General features: G+C 41.0%; 1 protein-coding gene across 2 annotated transcripts; it reads right to left on the bottom strand.

The window, feature by feature from the left end:
* Positions 1–1,851: 1,851 nt before the first annotated feature.
* On the bottom strand, positions 1,852–20,827 carry mapk4 (mitogen-activated protein kinase 4). Of its 2 annotated transcripts, none has more exons than XM_086314618.1 (9): positions 20,278–20,827; positions 17,095–18,746; positions 16,631–16,806; positions 9,178–9,322; positions 7,779–7,861; positions 7,185–7,263; positions 6,741–6,960; positions 6,343–6,508; positions 1,852–5,819 (listed from the first exon to the last, which is right to left on the bottom strand). In XM_086314618.1, exons 2-9 carry the CDS (start codon positions 17,459–17,461, stop codon positions 4,848–4,850), a joined length of 2,208 nt encoding a protein of 735 aa, XP_086170744.1. In that variant the 5' UTR covers positions 17,462–18,746; positions 20,278–20,827; the 3' UTR covers positions 1,852–4,847. The 2 variants fall into 2 exon arrangements, with proteins under 2 accessions (XP_086170744.1, XP_086170743.1); XM_086314617.1 differs by having other exon boundaries at positions 17,095–18,743.
* Positions 20,828–25,213: the final 4,386 nt, after the last annotated feature.

Here is a 25,213-nt window from a genome sequence, read left to right as displayed (position 1 = left end):
ATTTCTTTGTAAACAGGTGAGACAAATAAGGCAGTACAATTTAAACTGCTAATAAATCTTTTCTTATTGGTTCTGGAATAATAACTGGTGCAAACAACAACTGTGTTAACTAAACCAGTCATAATGTAATAACATGCATTGTATCCACCCTCTTGTGCACACTGGGCACCTTTTTTCAAGCTCCGAATCTCACCCACATGCATGATTTTAAGTGTAAATCTTTTATGGTCTCACATGATCAGGGTAAAGTGGTTTGAAGACAGATGATACTTTAGGTTATTAGTTTCCTCAACTGACCAGACAGACTTAACACAGCTGTTAGGTGTGGCCTTACTAACAGGTTATTGTTCTCAGTCTTTCTCACTCACCCTGTCAGTGTGTCTGATCACTGAACGTAAAAAACCCACCGGTGGAGGTTAAATATTAGCAGAACCTGCAATAAAAGGCAAGGAAATACTCAACTGTCCCAAGCTTTAACACTCAAGGGAATGAGAAGATAATTGGGGGCAAATGCCAAATGTGACCTTATAACATGTTGGAGATCTTTCAAAAACAAAACCCCCCAAAAACTGATATCCACCACAACTGCAAGCCATTAGCCTCACAACCACAGGAGCTAAAAGCTAACCTTTTGCTAACTTTAAGTTAAAATAAAGCAGAGGGTGTCGTCATTTGAACACCTCTGTCACCTAAGTCTTAATGTCTGAAGCTACTAAACTGATTAAGCACACCGACACTAGGCACTTTTTATTCGGATGACTTAGCTAAATGCAGTCACTTACTCATCACAGCCCTGCTTGCTGCCATCTCTCTTGGCTCAGTAAGCAGGAAGTTCTCAAATGACACACACTTTCTACAATTTAGAGAACAACGACTCCGCTTACCTGCTCTTGAGTAATATAATACTGCCGTTCAATGTCTGTTAGGCACAACTCTTATGATATTCGCTGTGCCTAACTTCTGTGGACTGACCCTGGGATTAGCCTGCCTGCCAGCACACATACACCAGATTGAGTCGCGAGGAGAGGAAACGCTGTAGAAGAACCCGGCCGCTCGACCAATCAGATGCTGGGGTTTCCCCTCTCGATTACCGTAAATACTCCAACACGCGCATTTTATTTTGCGCATGTTATGTCATATTACTAGTTTATCCTAAGCTGTGGTACTGTATTGCGTAGAAAATTTGTGGCTATGTGGTGCGTGCGTGGTTTACATATTTATCTAAGAAGCAAAACATCCCTGTTCAGTCTTAGGAGAAGACATCTCTCTGGGATGTGTCAGGAAGTGCATCCAGGGTAAAGAATCTGCCAAATCAGACATGCGGAGCTACCAACTGCGCTCACCCCTTGTGAATAAGGAAGTATCTACCATATATATTTATATGAAGGCTACACAGCACAGAAACTGGTAGATAATGATGAACTGAGTTTAATAGTGCCTATGCTCTGAGTAAACACTCATTGCTCTCCTAAACTAACCTACAATAATATTGACAGATTAACAGATGTTAGGATATTGCTAGAGGTCTTAACAGAAGAATGCAAAAAGATCACGAAAGGCATATTTATATATTTATCTGAAAGCAACAAAAATGGAATGTATATTTATTGGCATGATTTAATGAATGCTAAATGTAGATTGTACATAAAAACTGACAGTGTCTTTCAGTCGATATGTATGCTGATATTTTTTTAACACACTATTTTATACAAGAGAATGCATTTACATTTTAAATGCAATTTAAAATACAAATTTAGCGAAACAAGCCAATTTTCTAACAGTTTTTTCAACCCTCCCCCCAAGTGCATTATCATAAACTGAGTAACGAAATATACATTCTGTATTCTGATTAGTCATAACATTTCCCCCTCGTGTTGCCAAAACAACTCTAACATGTGGACATAGAAACTGTGGGGGCTTCCTGTGAAAGCTGGCAGATCATTTGGATTCTGTGGATTTTGGGCTGAGACTCCCATCTGTGCTTGACAGAGTTAGGATTGGAGTTGTGTTTCCTGCTAGGGAGTGTTGCTGCCTGAGTTTCCCCACCATTACATTATTATACCAGTGCAGTCAAATATGACATCAAAAAATAGTTTTAGTACTGTTTTATTAATTTTCCAGCAAGAACAGAAACTCCAAAAGAGATACTATCAATATAGAGAGAATTAAAAATGTCACAGATTCTCCCAAATGAAAAGCTGAGGCCTCCTTGAAGCATGGATACAACATAAATAGGTGCCCACAGAAACATGACTCTTATCACAAAGTGACACATGATGAAAACAACAACCGTTGAGCTTTTTGAAGAGCCATGCAGAAGGAAAAGGACACGTTACATTCAGCAAGCTGGAAGTATTGAGGTGTACCGAGGCACATTTTCTACATTGCTTTAAACACTTAAAATAATTAACTTCGGCTCAGTACCGACATGTGTTACAGATACTTTTCAGTGACGTTATTGCTGGCTTTGCTCTACCTGCAGCTCAGAAGAAATTTGCTAATGCAAAATATGATCCTTTGTGTTTGACTTAAAGCAAAATTCCTTTTGATTAGGTGGACCGCAGTTTACTGGCAAAAAATAGGGTGAACTCCTGTATTTCTGTATGTGCTAGTGACACTACCTGTGCTTCACTGTGATGTTTAAAAGAACCAACTCGGCTTTGCTGTCTCGTAGGTTGTACTTATGGCAAATCTCATGTATGGCTCAATTCTTTGGAAGTCATACTAAGTTGTGCAAGTGAAAATGTGCCTACAGCATCTGTATGTAGGCTACACCATGCATTACAGGTGCAGACAGCATGAGAGTCAACTGTTTTAGAACAACTTACATCTGCACAGTTAACAGCTAAGACTCGAGACAACTTCGACCTGTGTGTGGCTTGTATGGATTTTAAGGAAGGATTCAACTTATTATTTGATAATACGAAAGGAATAAAACATTCTTATTCTGTTGTGTTGCTGGCAGTATGTTTCACGTACACTATATGGACAAAAGTGACAGGCCACACCCTTTAATCTTTGAATTCAGGTGTTTTCAGTCCTGTGGTATATAAAATCAAGCATTTATACAGTCTACCTGTACAAACATATGTGAAGGAAGTAATAGGATGCTAAACACACAGTTACACAGTAAGAATGCCACTGTTGCAATGCCAGTTTGTATTTATGTGTGTCTGTGGATGGATTTTGTCACTTTTTCAAATGTATTTTATCTTCCATTATCAACTTTAAGGGTTATTTTTTGCACTGCTGACTCAATAACTGCAGTGATCAAAACCTCCTCTGGCATTCACATTAGGACAAAAACTGTGCACGGGGAGCTTCGTGGAATTGGTTTCCATCCCAGCTCCTGTAGGGGTAATATTTAGGTGCCCCAGTACTTCTATCCATATAGTGTATTTCAGCATTACAACTCAACTCGTACATTCTTTGATCAGTTAACAGCAGAATATCACATTTCAAACAGTGACATTTGAGATGGAGGGATTGAGGCCACAGAATAAAAGGAATGTTAAATTAACTGGGTTACGTTTGGCACTAGCGTTGAAGAGTTTTGTAAAGCCAGTTTTAGCTCCACAGTTCAAGAGAATGTGAGAAGCTCTTGACTAACAGACTATGAGGCACAAGCCAGCAGCCTTCACCTACTGCTTAATGTTCACCTGCCATTTACCTGGGTCTATTTTTTTAATTCTTTTTATTTGAGTTTCATGTATTAATCTGGCTGCTGCAAACCACTAAAAAGTTTTGAGTACAAATAATTTCCTGCAAAGGTTGTAAAGTATCCATATACTTCAAAATATAGTATACCGTTGTTTGCATGAAAGCTTTCTGTGTGGCTGTCTTGGAACGAGAGGATAGTATATGTTCAGTGTAAAACAGACCTTGCTTGGTGCATCAAGCAAACAAGAAACCATAGCTGTCTGATAGTCAAAAATTACTACCACAGGGCATTCCACATTCAACAAGAACACAATTCACTCCAAATAACATGAACATGGGTTGTAGCAATGAACAAAGAGCACAAGAAAAATACAAACACAAAAATACTAGTCATTGAGAAATATAGTATGTAATTAAATCTGACTGTATTTTTTACAAGTTGACAGGCCGTTTGGAGCAGTGACAAAATGAAGTTGCTGTTAGAGTGTTAAACTCCTTATGGGTCATCGTGTAGCATAATATGATGGATTATTTTTCCAATAAATACATTCAGAGACACACCGGAAAAACACCTTCTGTGTCACTATTATTAGCTGGTGAAACTCACCGCTGGAAGACCACTTGAATTTTTGTTCTGAAAAGGATTACAAACAGTAAGAAGTAGAGAATAAGTACAGAATCTTGTAAGAAAAACAAATTGAAAGCAAGCCTAAAACAGGCTTAAGCTATTAGTTATTAATAGCGTAGGGAGGTGATACCAGCAGCTGACTGTTCCTTCTTTTGTCATTTGCAAATGTTTGTGGCACAAAATGAAATTGTTGTCTGATCGATCAGAGCAAACCTCAGTTAATAAGGAATGTCAGCTGATTGCTTTAAAATATGCTCATGTAAATCAAATCTTTGCTGCTTGCATTGGCAAATGTGGTCCACATTTCTGACCTCTAACTGCCTGAGAACATCTCACGACGAAGCTGGAAGATTGCTTGCTTAAGTCAGGGGGTTGTTTTATCACAGCATATAGTGCGTTGTTGCAATAGTACCAAAAAAGACAAAAGCTGCTAACACTATGGTCTAATGTTTAAGCAGCATATTAAACCACGGGCACTGCTCACAATGTAAAGCACTATGAGCATTTGGGAGTGCTACCCGGTATGATGCTGTGGTGTACCTGCAGTTGAAATTCAACATCAAGAGTTGGGAGTCTGTGGCGTCTGTGGTGATGGAGTCCTGTGCTCTGGGAAGCCGGGTACTTTTCGGTTAATGTTTGGCTGTTTGCTTTCTTCCATCCATCCTCCTTCTTTCGCTTTCTTCCCGCTTGCTTTCTCCTTTCTCTGCCTGCACAGTTTCAGTGCTCGGGATATAAACACATCTAGGTCAAACAGACGCTCTTTTTGTTTGACAGGAAGAGACTCCAGGGAGTCAGCGTTTACTGGCTGAGAAAGGGAAGAAGTGGAAGAAAGCGGCTGAGATTCTGTGGGCTGGAAAAATTGTGTGGTGGTGGTGGGGGAAGACACTGTTTGATATGAATGAGGAGGATGTAGGGAGGTGGGAGATGAAGGAAGAAGTAATGGGAGGGCATAAGAGGAAGACATGATAGGGCGAAATGGGCTTAGTCTGCCTTCATCGTACTCTGATGGTTGCCGCACAACCTCCGTGTAGTGGAAGACTGGAGTTGGGAGGTCAGTAGGGGACAGAGGGAGAGGTGGCGAGGAAGTGTAGCAGGAAGGTGACTGCTGCTCCAAAGAAGGACTGGGACTGGGTGAGTGCAGACGAGACTGGGTGCTCTCAACCCAGCGAGAGATTTCCTGGAACAAATCCCCTATCTCCTTGTCTTCCTCTTCCTTCGCTGCCTCCTCCTCCTTCATCTCTCCCAGATCCTCCATGCTGCCACCAATAGGCTCAGGAGGCACAAGGAGGCTGTTAATGTTACGCTTCCAGTGTGACAGATCAAGGATGAGCTTAGGCTCTGAGTAGTGTTGAGGTTTTCCCTCTCGCCAGGCAATTTTATCCAGATACGAAGGAGAGCCCACTTTGTAATCACAGGAGCGGCCACAGTCAACCTCCCCGTATCCCAAACCGCAGGCACGTTCCAGAGAGGAGTGAGAGTTTTCCAGGAAGCGCTCCGCCGAGCTGCTGTGGGAATATTTGCGTGGATCAACCTATATGAGACAGTTGGTGAGGGAAAAGTAATTAATTTCAATAAGCAATTAATTCTAGTTGTGTTGACTCACATCCCATGTGTTCAATGAAACTTAAGCTCATGACAGAATAAATACTACAGAGAAAGGACAAAAGCATAGTCAAGTGTGACACAGTCAAAAGTTGCCAGAATAAGTTATCAGCAGGTCTGAAATATACTCAGAAGCCTGGCCATGTAGGGTTTTATATGTAATTAATAACATTTTAAATGAATTCTGAATCTCTGTGGAAGCCAGTGAGAGGAAGCAAGAAGAGGGGGGAATTATAGGAACTGAGACAATATGGTCATCTCACTGTGACAAGAGCCAACAGGGTTACAAGAACTGCTGACACTTGCAGTATCCCTGCTTTAAAATGTAGAAAAATTATTGACCAACATCCAACATCTTCACTTATGTCTTTGCATAACAAAGACATTACAGTACTAGTAGTGCCAGTACAGCAGTCTCCTAGTATCTAGAAAAGGGAGGAAGCATATCCAACCTGAGCCTCCTCTACAAGTGAGCTGGAACTGGCCCGGGGGTCTCTCTGCACCTCCTCTTCCTCTGTAGTGTCTCCCAGGTCAGAGGTAATGTGACAAGGGGGCACGCAGCGACACCTCCCACCTGATTGTTGCCAGCACATAACTGTTGATAAACTGTTTTCGTACCTGCAGAAAGGCAGAAATTACAAGTCAGGAGTAAATAATTTGTGCTCAAACACATACATTTAAGTTGTAATCTGAAAATACACGAATGAACAGCTGAGATTGGTAGTTGATTTGATGAGAAAATGATCAACAGATCATTTTTAGTAGTATTTTTATTATTAAAACATACTAAGAATGACTAGGAAAACATGATCCAATTTTCCCCACTGGTGATTAAAAAAAATCCACACACCTGTCCCACTGGATGCTGGAGGCCTGACTATTGCTGTTGCTGAGGCTCTGCTCAGTGATGAGGCTGTCCTCCAGCTCATCCTCAATGCGGAAGGGATGCGATGAAGTGGGCTCGTCCTCTGGACAAGAGTACTGCTGAAGGAAGGGGTGAGACAACGCCGCTTCAGCTGTCAGGCGATCCATGGGGTTAAAGGTCAAGATACGCTCAAGGAAGTCCACAGCTGGGAGGGGAAAAGAAGGTGTGGGAGTAAAGCCTAAATTATATGTGTTAGACCTCCAAACATCTTCACACGACTCCAGCATCACTTCATCTGTCACAGGTCAGAAGAGCTGTGGTTTTCTATATCTTTTTTTCTCCCTTCTAGCACTTCCATTATTTGTTCCCTTCATACTTTAAAGTCCTTGACCTTCCTCTTCTCCCCATCACTCAGTCCCCATCACTCACCCTGAGGATCCACTTCAGGCAGAAGTTCAGAAAAGGGTTTCTTCACCTTCCATTCATGACTGACATATGAAGGCATCACCTAGAAATGCATGGTTAAAATATTAGTTATGTTTCATTATTTTATTTATTTATTTTGTTTACATTTAAGGCATTCCACGCTGAAAAAAGACACATTTAACCTTGTACAAAATTAAGCCTTTCAGAACATCAGACTTTAATAACTTGATTAATAAAAATGATAATATCTCACTATTTAAAGAAAATTTGGGGAAAAGGTAAAAGCAATAAAATGGTCGGGTGAATGAAACATATATTTTGTTTATCATGCGTCTTTTTTTGTTAGATTTATTAAATTCAAAATGCAAGTTCACAGAGGTGAAGCGACAGTCTTTAGTCTACATTCATAACAAAAACAGGGGGGAGTGCATGATTATTTCAGATATTATAATATGTGCAGTTCTTGACATAATCAATATTTCTTTAAAAAAAATAAATAAAAATTGCTCTCCAAAGCTGGGAAAATGAATGTCAGGCTTAATAATCAGTCAGACATTATAATGCTAATATGACTTGCAGCAGCCTCTGATGTTTGACCTGTAGCAGATCCTGCCTGTCCTCCTCTCTCAGCACCGGCACTGTGTTGAGAATCAGCTGCATCTGCTCCAGCTCATGAGCTCCTGGGAGCAAGACACAACCAATCAGAAGCAAGTTCAGAAGAGACAGAGGATCAGTTACATAAGCTGGGGGGAAACGTCAACTTTAAGAGTCAAGCATGAATATCTGGGAGATGGAAGATGTCAATTTAAAGACACAGTAAGTTAACAGCTAGGTGGAAATTACTACTAAAGCATTCAAATTTCACACCACACCCTGTGAAATCAGTAAACTTGAAACTTTGGGCACACTGTTCTTTTGGCCACTCTCACATTAAGGAATAAACATCCTGCAACCCATCTACACTGGCAGACATCTACTCTAACTACCCTAGCTTGTTGCTGTGCCTGCATCAACTGGGAGGAATCAGTTGTCGTAAGTTTCCACTCAGTTATAGTTCACAAAGAGCATTTTACCTCTGACAGCTGGAGGGAAAATTCATATTTTGAAGTCACTGAATGCGGAGTAATCAGAAGTGTAGCATGCTTCTGTGGCATGCAAGTCTTCTTCTAACACAGAGCAGCAAAGCAGCATTTTCAGCTCATCTGACACATGGTGAAGTTCCCTTTAAATGTTTCATAAAGCCAATGGACACCAGCAGGTGGAGCTATATCAACAGAGTCGTAGCTGCAAGAAATATGCAAGCAGTGGTAGTTTGTTTGGAAGGGAGAATGCGGTCTCCTCTCTGGTAAACAAATATATGCTGTTTCCACTCTAGTCTGCGGGTTAAGTAAAAGCCAAGGAAAACACCTCTAACATCTGATGTATGAAATTTAAAAAATGCAGGAACACTAAGGAACAAAGAACACCTATATGTTTATGATGCCAGCCCTGTGGTGTAGAGGGCTGATGGAGGTCAAACCAGCCTGTGAGGAAGAACTACATCTACTCTGGAGAGTGAGAATTTCTCTATCATCATTGTCATTCTAGTCAGGCAAAGAAGTAGTGTGCAGAAAGAGAGCAAAGTGTCTTTGGTGGAGGACACTGTCAAAGGAAAAAAAACCAAACTCTCTTTGCTCTAACTGGATGGCGTCACTAGTGTGATGCAATTATTATAATTATGTTCAGTTCAGTTCAATGACAACAACAGTTGTCTCAAGGTGCTTTATATTTTAGAGTAAATGCAAAAACAAAAACAAAAAAACCCCCCAAACAACAATCAGATGAGCAAGCACTTTGGTGACAGTGGGAAGGAAAAACTCCCTTTTAAGAGGAAGAAACCTCAGGCAAAGCCAGGCTCAGGGAGGGGCAGTTATCTGCGGTTTGGGGTGATATATTAGTAATAAGGTTGAAAATGACAGTACTTAAACGGTGAACGCATTAAAAACAGTAGACATACCTGCAAATAGCATGCGTCCAGTGAGCATCTCAACCAGTATGCAGCCCGCAGCCCACATGTCTATGGCCTTGGTATAATTGTTGGGTGACAGCAGCAGACGTGGGGAGCAATACCATTTAGTTACCAAACCTTCCGACAGATAGCCCTGGATAAGGAAAGCAGAGGGATAAAATTGTTGAAAGTGAGAAATACAGAAAATGAAAGCTCTGAGAATCTTAAGTTATTTTCATATACGACGGGCATGCATCAGATTGGACTGTTAGCAGGCTGCATGTACTTGAATACGTATAAAGTTTGCTGGTAGTTGTTTGTCTTTAAAATGGATTGCCCTGAATTTCCACCGAAGCAACAACATAAGTCCTCATTAGTGCTGCTCTGACAGGATTCAGAGGACTCTATCTAATTCTCTAAAAAATCCTCTTTGTGAATAATGATGTTATGCACAGAGATACGCCAGTCACCACAGAGATAAGTCCGCATATTCCCTGATGTAGAGATAATGAGATGTTTCTGCCTGTTGCTATCATTAACACTTTCCCCACCTCTTGTATATCACCCCACCTCTCACTCTCCAGCCTTGTAAAATCTCAAAATACCTTCACTTACTACATCATATTTCTATTCCCCTCGTAGTTCTCCTGAGCCAAATTTCACTGCCCCGGGCTCTTAAACTTCTTCACAGCCCAGCTTGAAAAGAGAGCAGACTGCACGAGAAAATGCGGTTATATTTCCCCTCACACATTTTTAGATTTCTTGGCAGGAAAAGGCAGATGTAGTCTTCACTGCTTTTCCACTCAGCTGCTGTGAATTGTTTTATAATGACTGACATCACTCACATAAACTTTTCATTGTGCTGGGACGCTATTCTGTTGCCCATCTCTCAGGCTAATTTGAATTTGATGACTAACTGGCAAAGATCAGAAATAGATAGAAAATGAACCCCACAATGGCTCATGGCATACATGTCTAATATGCCTCTTAGCACTATTCTCTTATCCTTTCTGCCTCTCTAGCCCTCATTTTTTTTTATCCTCGTTGCTCTTCTTTCCTTCTATCCTCCGCTCTCCTAAAGTAATTTTCTATTCTCCTTTTCACCAGTCTCCTATCTTCTTATCTATTTTTTTGGGGGAAAGAGTTACTCTATTTAAGCCAATAAAATACAGACAGCTTGAATTTTTTTCCTCATTCAGATAAGCTATCACACTTGAAACTCTTCATGTCAGTAAATCATCTGGGGGTACTATGCCAAAAAAGGGCTGGCCTGCTTTCTCACGCTTTTGATGCGTCCCAAAGCTGCTTCATATTTTCGACAGCTTGAAAATAAGTGCCTTCTCGATAGGAAAAAGAAAAAGGGTAATTTTTCTTGATCAGCAGGTTATGAGTATGACTCAGAGTCTTCTTCACTGTGGGCCACCCACACCAAGATTCCCACTTAGACATCGCTGTGCGCGGTGTGCCTGGCCGAAGTAGGTTTTCTTTGCATGTCAAAACGACTGTACGACTCTTTTTTAAAAAGTTAGACTACTCCTACGTGCATTGAATGTAACTGCTAAGTCACTGCCTGTTCTCTTCTTTGTGGCAGGAGACAGTGCAAAAAATGATGCTGACTACTCAGTGACCTTATCTTCTATCTGTCTGGCCCGCTGTTGCCTTTTCATATCTGAGCTCTTGTTTACGCTCCCTGGTGAGAGTTTGATAGATGTTTCAAAAGTACCAAAGTACATTTCTTTCAGGGCCAACCCAAGCCTGGACACAGTTTTTAAGGGAAAAGCAAATTTAGGCCTCAGTTTTATAAAGCAATGCATAGATGTGGTCACATATGTCATTTGTAGCTGTGTTTGCTTTGTTTCCAAAACTATCCCCACTTCTGTTTTAGTGTTTTTGCTACTCTTTAAGATTACGGGGTGATTTCCCCCATCTTTGCTTCCTCTTTGTCCCCATTGACCTTCTTCCTCCTGCTTTTTCCTCCCACTTTTTTTTATCATTCGTTCATCCCAACCTCCCACCTCAGTATTTCTCTGCGTCATCATTAGCTGCGCCTGTTCCCCTTCCCTTCCTCTTTTCTTCACACTTATTCTCTTTCTTCTAGCCTTTAGTGCATCTCAACAAGCTTCCTTTACCTCCTTTCTCATCTGTTTCTTCCCTCCTTCTCTTCTCTCCAGGTACTTTTAAACACTCTGTCCTTATCCAACTGTCTTCCCCCTTCCTCTGCTCTGACCTTCATCCAGGTAATGAATAATTTCTGGGCAGATCCAGCACTGCCTCAGCAGGTGGCATTCACACATACACATTCACAGAAGCACCAAGATCTTACCGGTGTAGACTGTAAATAACATCACAAATAATGTTGTTTTCCCCCTCTGTTTTCTGCCTCTCTCCTCTCAGCCCTTCTGTCATCTCTCTCTGCCTGAGTAAATGTTTGCTCTGTGTAGTCAGAAACACACTTCCAGACAGCTCTTCAAACAACCTAATTTCAATGCCTGGACTGAGATACAGTACAAGTATTAAAAGGTATGGCTAATGCAGAGAAGAAGTCTGTCTGATCATTGAGTAGGAAGAATTACACATCACAACTTTCTTTCAAAAAAAACATGATATAAAATCTTCATAAGTTCTTCTGTGATACTAAAGCATTAACCAGTCTTATTTAAAGTTAACAGCATTTGTGAATTTCCATCACAGCTGAGGTTAATGCGGCCTACGCCCATTAACAGAAAATGCCTGAAAAGGCACTTTTGGTTTGCATTATTGAATAAGAGCAACAGAGAGAGAATGCTATTGTATTCACTGAAAGCATCTGCTTTGGTATCAAAACTGCATCACAAATAGCCCAAATAGCATCAGACGTTATCCATCCATAATAATTTGAGAAATCCTTTGCAGCATTATCTAACTTATGAATGAGATTATTCTTCTTTTCTTGAATATTTTGCAAAAATCTTTAGACATTTTTAATTTGTGTGAGCTGTCATGTGAAGATTGGTCCATGTTGTTGTCAAAACCATTTAAAGCATATTTATAGAGCTTAAGTGCAACACAGATGCAGCACTTTGTGAACATACTGGATTCTGCCTAGATAAACATTCATGGGGGTAATAACCAACCACCTTGAAGATGAAGGATGTGATGTGGGTAGAATACAGAAGACATCCCCTTGTTGCAGTACAAGGAAGAGTATTAAGTGCTTGGTCATGTAGCCAAACAGAGGGACAGAATGTCCACTGGTTCCTAAGACTATTTTGCTACTATAATAAAGCCTATTTTTTTTTGGCATTGACAGTCTGCATGCCATTGTTCTGTTTTTATCTTTTTCCTTTTTCTTTTGTATTGCTGTATTTTACTTCATTTTCAATTATAGGATTCTTTTTCTACAACAAATACTAATCTTTTGCTTTATAAGGTAGAATTTAAAACCTTGAAAACAACATCCAAAGAGTATTAGCTTTGATTCGTATTAGCAGTCAGTTATTCTCAGCAAATCAATGGTCTGATACAATAATATCAGTCATGATACGCAGGACAAGAAACAGTCGTGTGAAAAAGAAGAGACACCATGTTTCAGTGCTGAGGACAATAAACATAATTTAGAATATTGTCTGTAGTCTATATTATTAAAATACAAACCCAGATGTTAAACAACAAAACATATTACACCATGTCATTATTTATTAAAAACTAAAGCCAAGCCAAATATAGAAGCAGTGTGTGAAAAACTAATTACACCCCATCATTCGGTGGTTTGAGGAAGCACCTTTGGCAGCAATAACTTGAAGTAAGCATTTTCTGTCTGACTTTATGAGTTTTTCACATTGTTGTGGAGGATTCCACTCAAATTTGAAATATTGCTTCAGTTTATTGAGGTTTGTGGGCATTTGCACAGTTCTCTTAAAGTCACACTACAGCATTTCAGTCAGGTTGGGGCCTGGACTTTGACTGGGCCATTTGATTCTTGTCATTGTGACTCATTCTAATGTAGACTTGGTGGTTTGTCTGAGATCATAGCCTTGCTGCATGACCCAGTTTCAGCCAGGCTTTACATGACGAACAGATGACCTCGCATTTGACTCTAGAAAACTTTGGCAAACAGAGGATGTCACGGCTGACTCGATAACTGTAAGGTGCCCACTTCCTGTGGCTGCAGAACAAGCCCAAATCATCATCCCTCCACCACCATGCTTGACAGTTGGTATGAAGTGTATGCGCTGATATGCTGTGTTTGGTTTTCTCCAAGAATCTGCTGTATATTATAGCCACGCATTTCCACCTTCGTCTCATCTGTCCAAAGGAAATTTTCCAGTAGTCTTGTAATGTGGTGAGATGCAGCTTTTCAAATCTAAGCCATGCTGCCCTGGTTTTGTTTTTTTTTTAGAGAGAGAAGAGACTTTCTCTTGTCTCCTAGCAACCCTTCCAAACAAGCCATACTTGTTCAGCTTTTTTCTAATTGTATTTCCATGAACTTTAACATTTAACATGCTAACTGAACTCTATAGAGTCTGAGATATAGCTGGTGGATTTCTTTTGCTTTTTTTTTGCAGGGTCTCTGAGCAATACACAGTTTGACCTTGGGGGGAATCTTCTGTGACGTGCATTCCTGGGAAGACTGGCAACAGACTTGAATGTTTTCCACTTGTGAATAATCTTTCTCGCTGTAAAATCACAAGCTTCAAATTGTTTAGAAATGGATTTCTAACAGCAGCAACAGTTACTTGTCTGAGATCATTGCTGATGTCTTTGCATTGTGTTAACAGGCAGTCGAATACTGCAGACCAGCAAAATGACAAAACCTCTGCTTTATAAATGTGCTCAGTTAATCGGGTTGATTTGATTAGCAGCACCTGTCTGTTACTTACTCTCTTAATTCCTATGGAAGTTGGTGGGTGTTGGAAGAGAAAGGTTGAATATGTGTTTTTCCACACACTGCTTCTGCATTTAGGCTTAATATTTGTTAAATAAATAATGAGATGTGACATGTAATATGTCTGAGGTTCCATTTATCTAATTGCAAGACCTGATAAGGACAAAAAAAATTAAAATTGTATCTTGATAATAAAAAAATCTTAGAACCAAAAGCGAGTGTACTTCACATTCACATGACTGTGTGAGTGGTGTTGGAAAACACTTTTTCAGTACTGAAATAGTATTTTGGAGAAATGTGTTTGAAAAACTGTAGCCTCTGACTTTTTCTCGCCCTTGTCTGACGTCTCCGCTTTGAGCTTTTCTCCACGTTCTTTCTTTTTCTCCCTGCCTCTGCTTTCATACTTTTTTACAAAGCTTTTTAGCTCTTTCGCTCAGCCTTCCCCGGTTTAAAATTTCTCACTCTTGCTTCTCATCTGTTCTTTCTCTCCCTTCTCTTCTTCCCTTCCACCCCCCCTCTCCGAATGCACCCCTGTGTCTGCACCCAGCTGATCCCCAGTCCCGTGCTCTGAGCTGACAAAGATCGCCTTTCACAAGAGCTCCTCTTCACAAGCACAAACCCAAACCCCCCCACACACAAACATATAAGCTTGCACACACATTCAGTCCCGCTAGTGTTACAGTGTGGCTTTGGGCTCTTTGCACACAATAAAGCTGAACAATAGAGCAGTAAATCTTCACACTAATCTTTCAGAAGTCTTTATATGCCATTGCCAGACTATCCACAGAGTTTAATTAGTGAAAAACTTGATATCAGCTCTGGGAAGAAGACATAAATAGCTGGGTTCGGGGTGAAGGGGAAGCTTCTTGTGAAAAACGCAGGTTGGCAATATCAAACAGGGAGATGTGTAATCAGAGAATATATGAAACAAACATTAGCCTGCACTGCAATGCGTTAGGAGAGATACATCAGTTACACACTTCTCAAAATTGGAGATTATGAAATTCTGGCTGCTTGGTCCACAGGTGCACTTTACATACGCAGGATCAGACTATTGATAAGCATCCAGTTGTAAAATAAAATGGAAACCTGATAGATTCCTCATTGCAAATTGAAATATAGAAAGAATTTTCTTTGAAAGGATTCTTTTACAGCACTACACTATTTATTGTGTGTGATCAGCTGCCTGATAACCACATAGGGTTTGAGGAATTGGTGTCTCTTCCCTAATAACAACTCTACCATAATGAGATGGAGCAGAGATAATGTTTGATATTACAATGTGCTGCCTAGATGTAGCCATCAGCAGTTGAATGGCATACGGTGCTTCAGAGAAATGAGAAGAGAGGAAAAGAAATCCCCCGCAAGTTGGCTGAAATGTTTGGTATGATTAGTTTTTGTAGAACAAGCTGCACAAAGTATTTCATTTTTTATTTTTTTATTTTGATTTCAAAATCAATGTGGCCAACAGAGCCCTTCGTGGTTGATCAGGGATTTAAAGATTTATATAAAAAAATGAAAAGGCATTAATTAGCTTCCAGTCAAAATAGATCTTGGCACTCTGGCTTTATTTACATGCCCTACAAAAACATTAAGTGAGAATAATTGGGATACATCTGGGAATGTTTGTGCACATATCACAATCTCTTCTTTGGTCATCACACCAGTATTTTCTTATAGACATGCACTTAAATAAAGACTACAAAAACTACAGTACTGTGCAAAAAGCTTGAGCACTTCTTATTTCATCATCCATCCATCGAGTTCTGGGTCACAGGAGGGCTGGAGCATATCCCAGCTGTCATAAGGCAAGAGGACATGATCAATCAAATTTGAAAATTTTGTTTCTAATCGTTGTCAATGATGTATGGAGGAGGTCCGGATAGAGGTACAACAATACGTCAAAACTGATGGAATTATGAACGCAGAAAGTACAGTCGGACTTTGATCCACCATTCAATACCATCTTGAAAGCATCTGCTTGGCAGCAGCTTCATTTTTCAGTGTGACAGTGATTCCAAACACAATGCCAGTCCAGTAAAAACATGCCCTGATAGAACTACACACTGAAACACTATCATAGATTGGCCTCCCCAGAGCCTGGATCTCAACATTATTGGATCAGTGTGTGATCATCTTGACAGAGGACGGAACAAAAGGCAGCTAACATCCAAAGAAGAACTTAAGGAAGCCTGGAGACTACCTGAAGAAATGACAATAAAATTTGCCTTGGAGAGTTCAGGCTGTGTTGGAGGATGAAGCTGGTAACACTAAATATTGACATTCAAACTTCTTAGAATTGTACAAACTCGTGTTTTAATAAATCGATGCACCAATCTCCAGTTTTCCTTGCAGAATATAAAGAAATGAGGGTTGGCTCGAGACTTTTGCACAGTACTGCTGTAATATGACTCATCCATTTACCAATTTGAAAAGACACTGTAGGCCATTTGGAAAACTTTTTTGAGCGAGCTATCCATGCAATGAGCTGCCACCTTGTCAGCATGAGTCTCCCTGCAGATCATGCACTTCTGTGTGTGTTTGTGTGCCTGTGTGTGCGTGGGTCCTTCAGTGGTCCTTGTGCGTCTTCACGCTTACCTTATGAGAATAATGAGGGTCGACTATTCTGGCCAGCCCGAAGTCTCCGATCTTGAGCAGCAGTTGGTCCGTGTTGATAAATGTGTTGGCTGGCTTCAGGTCTCTGTGCAGGACGTTGGCAGAGTGGATAAACTTCAGTCCCCTCAGCAGCTGGTAGAACAGCAGAGTAGCATGACCTGCTCAAGGGCAAAAATCAAATCAGCACATCACGATGTACCCCAATGTCCATATGCAATGTATAAGCACATATTTTCTTCTTTAAAAAACATCTATTATCATGTCTGGATATAGGTAATAGTAAAAAATAAATACGTATCCCTCTGGCCTGTATTTCTGTTTATCCATCTTGACTGTTTTGATGTGAGATTTCTGCCTTGCCAAATTGTTATAAAAAAAACCCTGCTTTGTTTATAACTTTGTGGTGATTTGCTGGGCAAGTTTTCTGTATTCTTCCTTTTATTTACCTGTATGTAGCGGCCCTTGCTCCAGCAGTCGAGCCAGATCAGTCTCCATGCACTCCTGGACAATGTAGAGGGCGCTGAGCTGGGTTGGATCTCGGGGCAAGGGCCGTCCATATGGAGCTAAAACCTCGTGGACTCTCACCACATTTTCATGGTGCAGCCGTCGGGTGATCTTTACCTCCCGCAGGGCATGTTTCACCGTCACGGCGTCTCGCATCACCAGCTTTTTAATTGCTACACACTTTCCAGTCCGCTGGTCCACAGCAGACAGGACCAAGCCTGTGACACCTGTACCGAGAGGTCGAGGGTCAACAAAGTGACCACCGAGGTCGAAGCCATGGAGAAAGTGCGGTGTGTCCTGTGTGGCCATCGCTGCTCACTCTGGAGGTAACAGGGATGTATGATTCGAGGTACCAGACGGTAGATTTAATCTCTTGATTAGCAATGATTGTTTCACTCTTTTATGCACACGTTACATCTTGCTGGTGAGTGGAGACCTGAATTTTATTTACTTAGCTGCTGCATTTAGATACATGTAGATAGATGTTTCCTTGTAGACAAAAGCACAATGCAGGACTATTCCTACGGAAAATGGTGACAATTCAAGAGACCAACCAAAACTTTAAAAGGGATTATTAAGAAATGCTTGTGCTGAATTTCAGAGCTATTCTTAGTATTGCAAGAAAAGAAATGATCTCCATGGGATCTAAAGAATAAGATTTTGTGCGTCATTTGACCTCTTCATTTAGTCCAGTGTGGAGCAATTCAAGTTGCACTTCACCATCTGTTGCCTGTGTGTCCCAAACTAAGGACAAAGAAGATGAACTCTGATGCCTTTGAGAAAAGGTGCAACTGAGCAAAACCTCAAACTCAGTACAGCTAAAAATATGCAAAACTGTAATGTTCGGCTTTAGTCAGTGATCACACAGGGACACTTTTAACATGCTGGTAAAGCCTCTACAGTGGATGTTTAAAAATAACTTATTTTTTTCCTCCAGCATCTTCCTCTTGACTCTTGATGGTGATGATGTCTGTCTCTCCCTCACAGATGTTTTATTTTAGAGCTGAAGTCTGCTGCAGGGGTGTACTTCTAATCTCTGCCTGTATCTTCATGCACAGATAGTCAGAATATCAGGGAGCCTTATTAATACTACTCAGGGCATGGGGTATCCATAGAAACAACCCTCCGTGTGGCTGATTCTTGACTTGATGTATCATGGGACAGCAGCAGCAGCAGCAGGCGGATGGTCGGCTCTGCACTCTTCTCTGTTTATGCACGCTCCGCTGTTTGTTACAAGTCATCAAGCAGCCTTTGATGGTGAGGCAAGGAAAAAAAAAGGGAGGAGCAGTCATGTGTTTTATATTCAATAAGACTCTGTTGGCTCCTCCTCTTCTTCCATGATACCAGTGAGTGCCTCTCTCAGGCACGCGAGTTCATTCAAAGGGAGCTCCACACCTGGGTGCCAGCCAAATCCTAGAACTGTGGTATCCGCTCAGTATGCATATGTGTACATGTGCTTGGGTGTAATCCCTCAGAAATCTGCTTCCTGTTGCCTTTTCCTGAATGTAGGGATTTCAGCAGCATCAGCATCAAGGCCAGTATAGGAAGACACCACCATTAGCTGCGTCGCTCAGCACATCTGCTGCTCCTGCTGCTGGGGAGGGAAAGAGGAAACGGGGTGAGAGCTTGGAGACGAGGAAGATAACAAGGAAAGTTAGACGGCAGCAGAGCCCGGGTGTTAACGTTGTCTGTTGCGGCAGAGTTACCATTACATAACACCAAATGGCAGTGTAACCTAATCTATGCAAGCAACTTTGAGTGCATAGAGAGAGGATGATCAATTTTATGGTGCTTTAATATGCGCTATATGAAACTGTTATCACATCAAAGCAAAAAGTCTATTTGACAGGGTGGACTAGATTGACATGATTGCAGTTTCTTGTTCATCCTTTCAGTTTTTGATCTGCTTTAGACAATTTTAGTTCCAATTTCTAACCCAGGAAGGTCACATAGAGGTAGCAAACAAAAGAATTGACTTTGTCCTTCTCTTCAGCCCCAGAGGTGAAGTCATCAATCCATAAAACAAATCTCTGTGCTACCGGAAGCCTCGAGGCACGGTTGAGAATGAACTCATCCCTCTTTTAGCTCTTTCTTACTTGAATTGGAGAGCATACACCCTGTAACTGAACTGGACTGCAGGTACTTTTATCCCCCCCCCCCCCCCCCCCCCCCATTTCCACAGCCTTTAAAATACTTAAACACTCATGTTAAGCTCAGTCAGAGGCTGCAAGAGTGTAAGGTGAGAACAGAGAGACTAGAGAGGCAGCACTGACAGTGGGTCTGGGTGGGAGGTGCAGCACTGGGGTAACTTTATAAATAATGCATAACCACTAACGACATGTTGGTGCTCTCTCTCTCTCTCACACACACACAAACTGAGCATTTATTCTCTATATTTCTTCGGGTTATGCAACAGTGCTATATATTATGAATAACAATGCAGTGGCTTTATCCAGTCCAAAAAATGTTTATGTCAAAAACAATTGATTTAAATTCAGAGTGCATGCTTTTTAAAATAATATAATGTAGTTATTCATTCATATTTAAGAGGAGGGAAATAAAAGTCAACTCTTGGCATGAGCCAATATGATGTTACTAAATTTGTAGGTGATAGCAGATATGAGCAAATAAGGGCACATCTGTCATACTCCTGGCTTTGTGCTGATGATTTTCTGTCCCAGAGGAACCTCTGTAGCTTTGTTTTCTACTCTTTCTTTTCCATCTTCCTCTCTCTCTCTCTCTCTCTCTCTCTCTCTCTCTCTGTCGCGCTCTCTTTTATACTCGGTTTACTTCCCAATAAGCGTAAAGGCAGTTTTAGCCCACTTTACATCATGGGAAACACTACATGTTCTTCCTCTGCGCATGCTGGCTTGATGCAGCTGCCTTTGTGTGTCTACACACACTCTAGAAACGCCCCTCTGACAGAACAAAAACAATGTAATGGAAGTGCATGTAATAAAACATAAAGCCCAGTTTATAAGGGGAAAAGTATTCCAAACATTAACAACCCTATGTCAGACACATATCTCAGATATCTTATCAGAGCATCTGTTCTGTGGCAAACGACAAGAGGAAGAAGAAAGAAATACACGCAAAGATAACACCAGGAACCATCCAGCACTCACCGGGGCATTACACAGCCGCAGCCTGCCGTCCAGAAACAAAGATCCGGGGAAACGATGCGAGCTCCGTGCAAGCAAAGAAAGTGAAACACGACCGCAGCTCTGCCTCTATGGTGTGTCGGGGAGATTCAGTTGATAGAGAGGGGAACAGTCGGTGCGGGTCGGCACCGGGGCTGGGGGGAGATGAGATAAGCCGGAGGCTGCTACAGAGCCGGTTATTGTGAGCGACTGTCCGCTCTCTGTCAGCGCTTCAGAGCGATGATCTGAGTGAGGGGGCGGAGAGGAAGCGATCACCCCGATTCAGGTGCATCCAGCAGACCCGAGTGGCCTCGTAGGCTCTCTCACACACTGCACCACACACGATTAAGTACTAATCTCTCTCCCTCTCCCTCCTCACTTTCACATCTCTCCCTCATATCTCCGTGACTCCCGGCAGCATCTCCCAGACCTTAGTTTCCACGAGTGTCACAGTTACTGGTCTCCAAACCCGCTGAAGGATAAACAAAGAGAAAATTATAATTCAGACCCCATCTTTCTCATCCCTTCGCCCCTCCATCTCACTCCAGTTTCGTTATTATAGCTTGATGATTACCACGGCCATCTATCATCCTGACAGGCACAACATCTGTGGGTCTGAGATCCCCCAAGACAGGAAGCCAGAGAGGAGCCTTTGTTGACTGTGGGTTCTGCAGAACATCTACCTGGTGAGGAGCTGGTGAGGAGAGTGAAAATGAAAAACACACGGCTTTTGTGAGCATGGCATTGGCTAGTGTTTAAAAGAGGAACAGAAGAAAATGGCTGCTGATGAACTAAAGTGTGCCAGTTTTATTATATAAATTATGATGAAATTAGTCTATTTCACAAGCCATTTGAGCCATGCTGTTGTTGCTAAAAAACTGAGGGGAAAAACAGTGATGTTAAAGGTAAATCTACAGCTATAGTTGGATAAACGCAGTGTGATTGGTTCCTCATTCTCAAGCCATATTAAGATATGATTTCTTGCTTTCCTAAACCCTTTTCTGACAACTCCAGAAAACTGCGTGAGCTCAAAGTGTGTGGGTTGTTGACCTTTATGAAGACTAACAGAGCGGAAAAAACAGGAAAAAGCAAAGTTTCTCCAGCATCTCAATAATCTGTTGACTTACAAACCTCAGCAGCCGCTGGAAGGTCACGGTGAGCGTAATAATTATGCAGGGTTGCTTCAGCTGAGGGATTAATAAAGAGGAGAGAGGCTCCACAGAGAACAGATCCATGAGTCACCTAATGTAATGAACTGTGTGTGATGCTGTTATGATGTTGTGGGTTTGTCAAGGAGAAGACACAGTTACAGATACACTTCTGCATTTTGTGTTCCATTTCTGCCTCATTAGTGTACAGATATCTAAGCTAATGGGGATTCATGGCGTGAGAGCACAGATGAAGATGTCTTTCTCACCTCTAATCTGAAACATCGTGGCATAAAACAGTTTGGGAAACAAGACTTTATTAGGTCTTCAGACTGGAAAAAGTATCTTACAATGTTTGGCTGAATTATGTTTCGGGGATGAATCATTTGCTAAACACAAGCCAGTAAGTGGGTCTGTGGTTTCTTTGTAATTACAGAAGGAGGTTTGAAACCAGAGAGCCGCTGCTATCGCTAAGATGAAAAGTGACAAGAAATATTTCCAACAACAGGATTTCTGTCTCTCGCTCTCCTTTTTTTTATGTATCTAAAGGGAATCTTGGTATAGTCTATCAAATTTGCATCTTACAGAAGCATATCTGCTCTTTGTCCTGCAAAAATAGAACAGGTTTACAAATGGAAAGTAGAAAACTGTCAAATGCTTTGGTTGCAGTTGCACCCAAAGAGACTTCCTCTAAGGATGGTTTTATTCAGTAGCAGGAAAAGAATCAAAATGCATGGTGACAACCATCCTGACCGATATCCCAGCTAACCTATCCCAGCTACCATAGGGCAAGAGGTAAGTTACATCCTGGACAGGTCAGCAGTCTGACACAGAGGAACAGGCAACCATTTGCACTCACATTCACAGTTATGGGCAATTTAGAGTCATCATATAACCCAACCCTACCAACTGCATTGGACTGTGTGAGGAAGCTGGAGTACCCGGACACAGAGAGAACATGCAACTCCCCCCCACATAGGTGGTGGAGGCGACTCAGTTTGACCTTCTTGCTGTGAGGCAACACTGCACCACCCCCTTGTTTAAAAGCCTGTTTCTAGTCCATTGAATCCTTGTAAATGTAAAACAGAGATGGACACCTTTTGCTATGTTATGCAACTGGTGACCAGACATTTCAAAAACACATCTGTCTGCAGATTTTGTTTTTCCTGTGAATATTTTCTGCAACAAACTTAAATGACAAAAATTAAAAAAAATACTGATATAGAAAAGATGGACAAAAATAACCCTTTGTTTGGGGATATATTTTTAAAATTCATTCTCCATTTCTGTTCTGATCGTTCATGTGGCAAATCAGATTCTTTGTTGAGCAACATAAGCTGGGTGTAAAGGAAATGAGGTAAATAAATAAATAAATAAATAAATGAAAGGAGGAGACGATGGAATAATGAGAAAAAGGGCAAAGGAATATAAAAAAAGGAGCTAGAAGATACGGATATCTCCTTCAACAATGCATGCTGTGAAGATACACAATTATAGGTAATATGGACAGAGCTGTGACCTGCTGCTCCTCATGTGGTCTATTTCAGCCTCTGTTCTCTGTCCTGTGTGTCTGGGCCTCTTCTCTGGCTTCCCTCTCTAATTAACAGTGATGGCGTAGAACAAATGGAGACATCACAGCGTCGGTTGTGGATGAATATGTAGAGAAGCACACATAAACAGTAGTGGGCATGCTTGCTGTCAGTAGCACCTGCTCTTGGTCCTGACAATGCATATTTAATATTTGGTCTCAAAGGATGGTGAAAGGTTGGAAAATCAAATAAACCTTGACACTACTACAACTCTACTACAATTTGTTTGTATAACTTTTTAATAAAAAGGAGACAAATCCCACCTTTTTCCCCCTGCTGTACCTATAAGAAAGCAAACATCCCCCTAATCCACCATGTGATACACTTCAAGGCATGTTCTTTGTTAAACCTTTGATGGTAAAGCTGACAAAGGCAGCAGTTATGAAACAAATCCAGAAAAGACACTTAGTAGCTGAATAGCTGCACACATCATGAAGGAATTCTTCAGGTAAGTGTCCTCAAATCTTTTCAAAGAGGCAGAAAAACAGTCCTTCTGAACTTTTTGTCCATCTTCCTGCAGGAAGTGAGCAGCAGCACTGTATGTGCGTCCTCCTCAGGTTAGCTCCTGTCAAAATAAATAAATAAAAGCAAAGATCCCTCTCTAAGTAGGAAAGGAAATAAATAAATTAGAGGGCAGGCAGAAATCTTCTTGTGATGACATTTGGCATGTGCACTTGGGTTGTGAGGAATTTCTTCCTGTGAGTTGATGGCCCAAATTGGAAAGCGTGTGAGAGAGCGAGAAAGGGGCCACATCTGGAGGTGTCCACGTAAGACAACAGAAAATGCCACGGTAATAAATTATCCACACAAGTGACTCACAACCTCATGAATTCATCGCTCTCTGGTTGGTTCTTTTTATCTTCAAAGTGAACACGATACTGTCATAAAACAACAAACAAACCTAGTGTTTTCCTCCAGTATGCAAACGGGATTCCTAAAAAAAAGGTGTTTGGTCTGTGTAAAATATAAATATAATATTTCATTTTTAACAGAACACAGAAAACATGTCAGATGTTTAAGCTGAAAAAAAAAAAGATTCTTGCTGCTCAACAGTTCTTTGTCACATTTGGTCCCTCTCTTCCTTAGCCCACAGAATGCAACGTGCATGTTTTCCAAAATGATTTTCAAATTTTGATTTGTCTGTCCGCATAACATTTTTCCACTCTGCGTTTCTGGATCATGTTCATACAGTATTTGGCTTCTTCCTTGCACGATAGAGCTTTAACTTGCATTTGAGAATGGCACGATGAACCGTGTTTATAGCAGTGATTTCTGGAAGTGTTCCTGAGCCCCTACATCGATTTCCATGACAGAATCGTACCTGTTTTAAATGCAGCGCTGCCCGAGGGCCCCAATCCAATCCAATATTGATTTTTGTCCCTTTTGCACAGAAATTTCTCCATATTCTCTGAATCCTTTGATGTTATTATTTACAGTAGATGAGATATTCAAAGTCTTTGCATTTTAACACTGAGGAATATTGTTGCAAAATTTGTAGATTTGTCACCAATCTGTAGTTTTTTTTACAGATTGGTGAACATCTGCCCAACTCTACTTCTGAGAAACTCTGCATCTCTGAGATGCTCTTTTTATACCCAATCACGTTAGTGACCTGTTCCCAATTAACCTAATTTGTTGGAAAATATTCCTCCAGTTGTTTCTTTTTAGTACCCCCTAAAAAGCCTTTCGCAGCCTTCTGCTGCAATAAAATTCAAAATGAGCTAATAATTTGCATGAAATAGAAAGAGTGTGTTTTCTCTGTTCTATAATAAAACATGCGTTCATCAGATTTCCATATCATTGGGTTCTGTTTTTATTTACATTTTACACAGCCTCCTAAACTTTTTGGAAACTGGGTTTGTATAAATATAAGAGTATAACACTGTTTTCACACAGGAGCTTTATTCTAATATGCATTTTATGCACTGATTAGACACAACTTTTAAATAGACTTGCTTAATATAGTTAAGCAAGTGCTTAATTCAAATTAACACCTTTTTAGTTCATGATTTTAATTAACTGACCTACTTTTTATAGACAGCTGCTGTGTTGAGAACGATTGGTATTATTCGCAGTATTCAGCAAGAGTGAGTGAGAAAGAGCACTATCTTCGTTGCTGCACCAGCTGATATGATAAGGGTTAACACTCGTGAGAGAAGTTCAGAAAAACAAGAAGACAGAACA

The sequence above is a fragment of the Aulonocara sp. 'chitande type north' Nkhata Bay genome, linkage group LG12, assembly GCF_057382095.1.
Source record: "Aulonocara sp. 'chitande type north' Nkhata Bay isolate Kocher_YH1m ecotype deep benthic linkage group LG12, A_spYH_male_GT1.1, whole genome shotgun sequence".
Lineage (NCBI taxonomy): Eukaryota > Metazoa > Chordata > Actinopteri > Cichliformes > Cichlidae > Aulonocara > Aulonocara sp. 'chitande type north' Nkhata Bay.
This window is presented reverse-complemented; position numbering and strand designations above follow the sequence as displayed.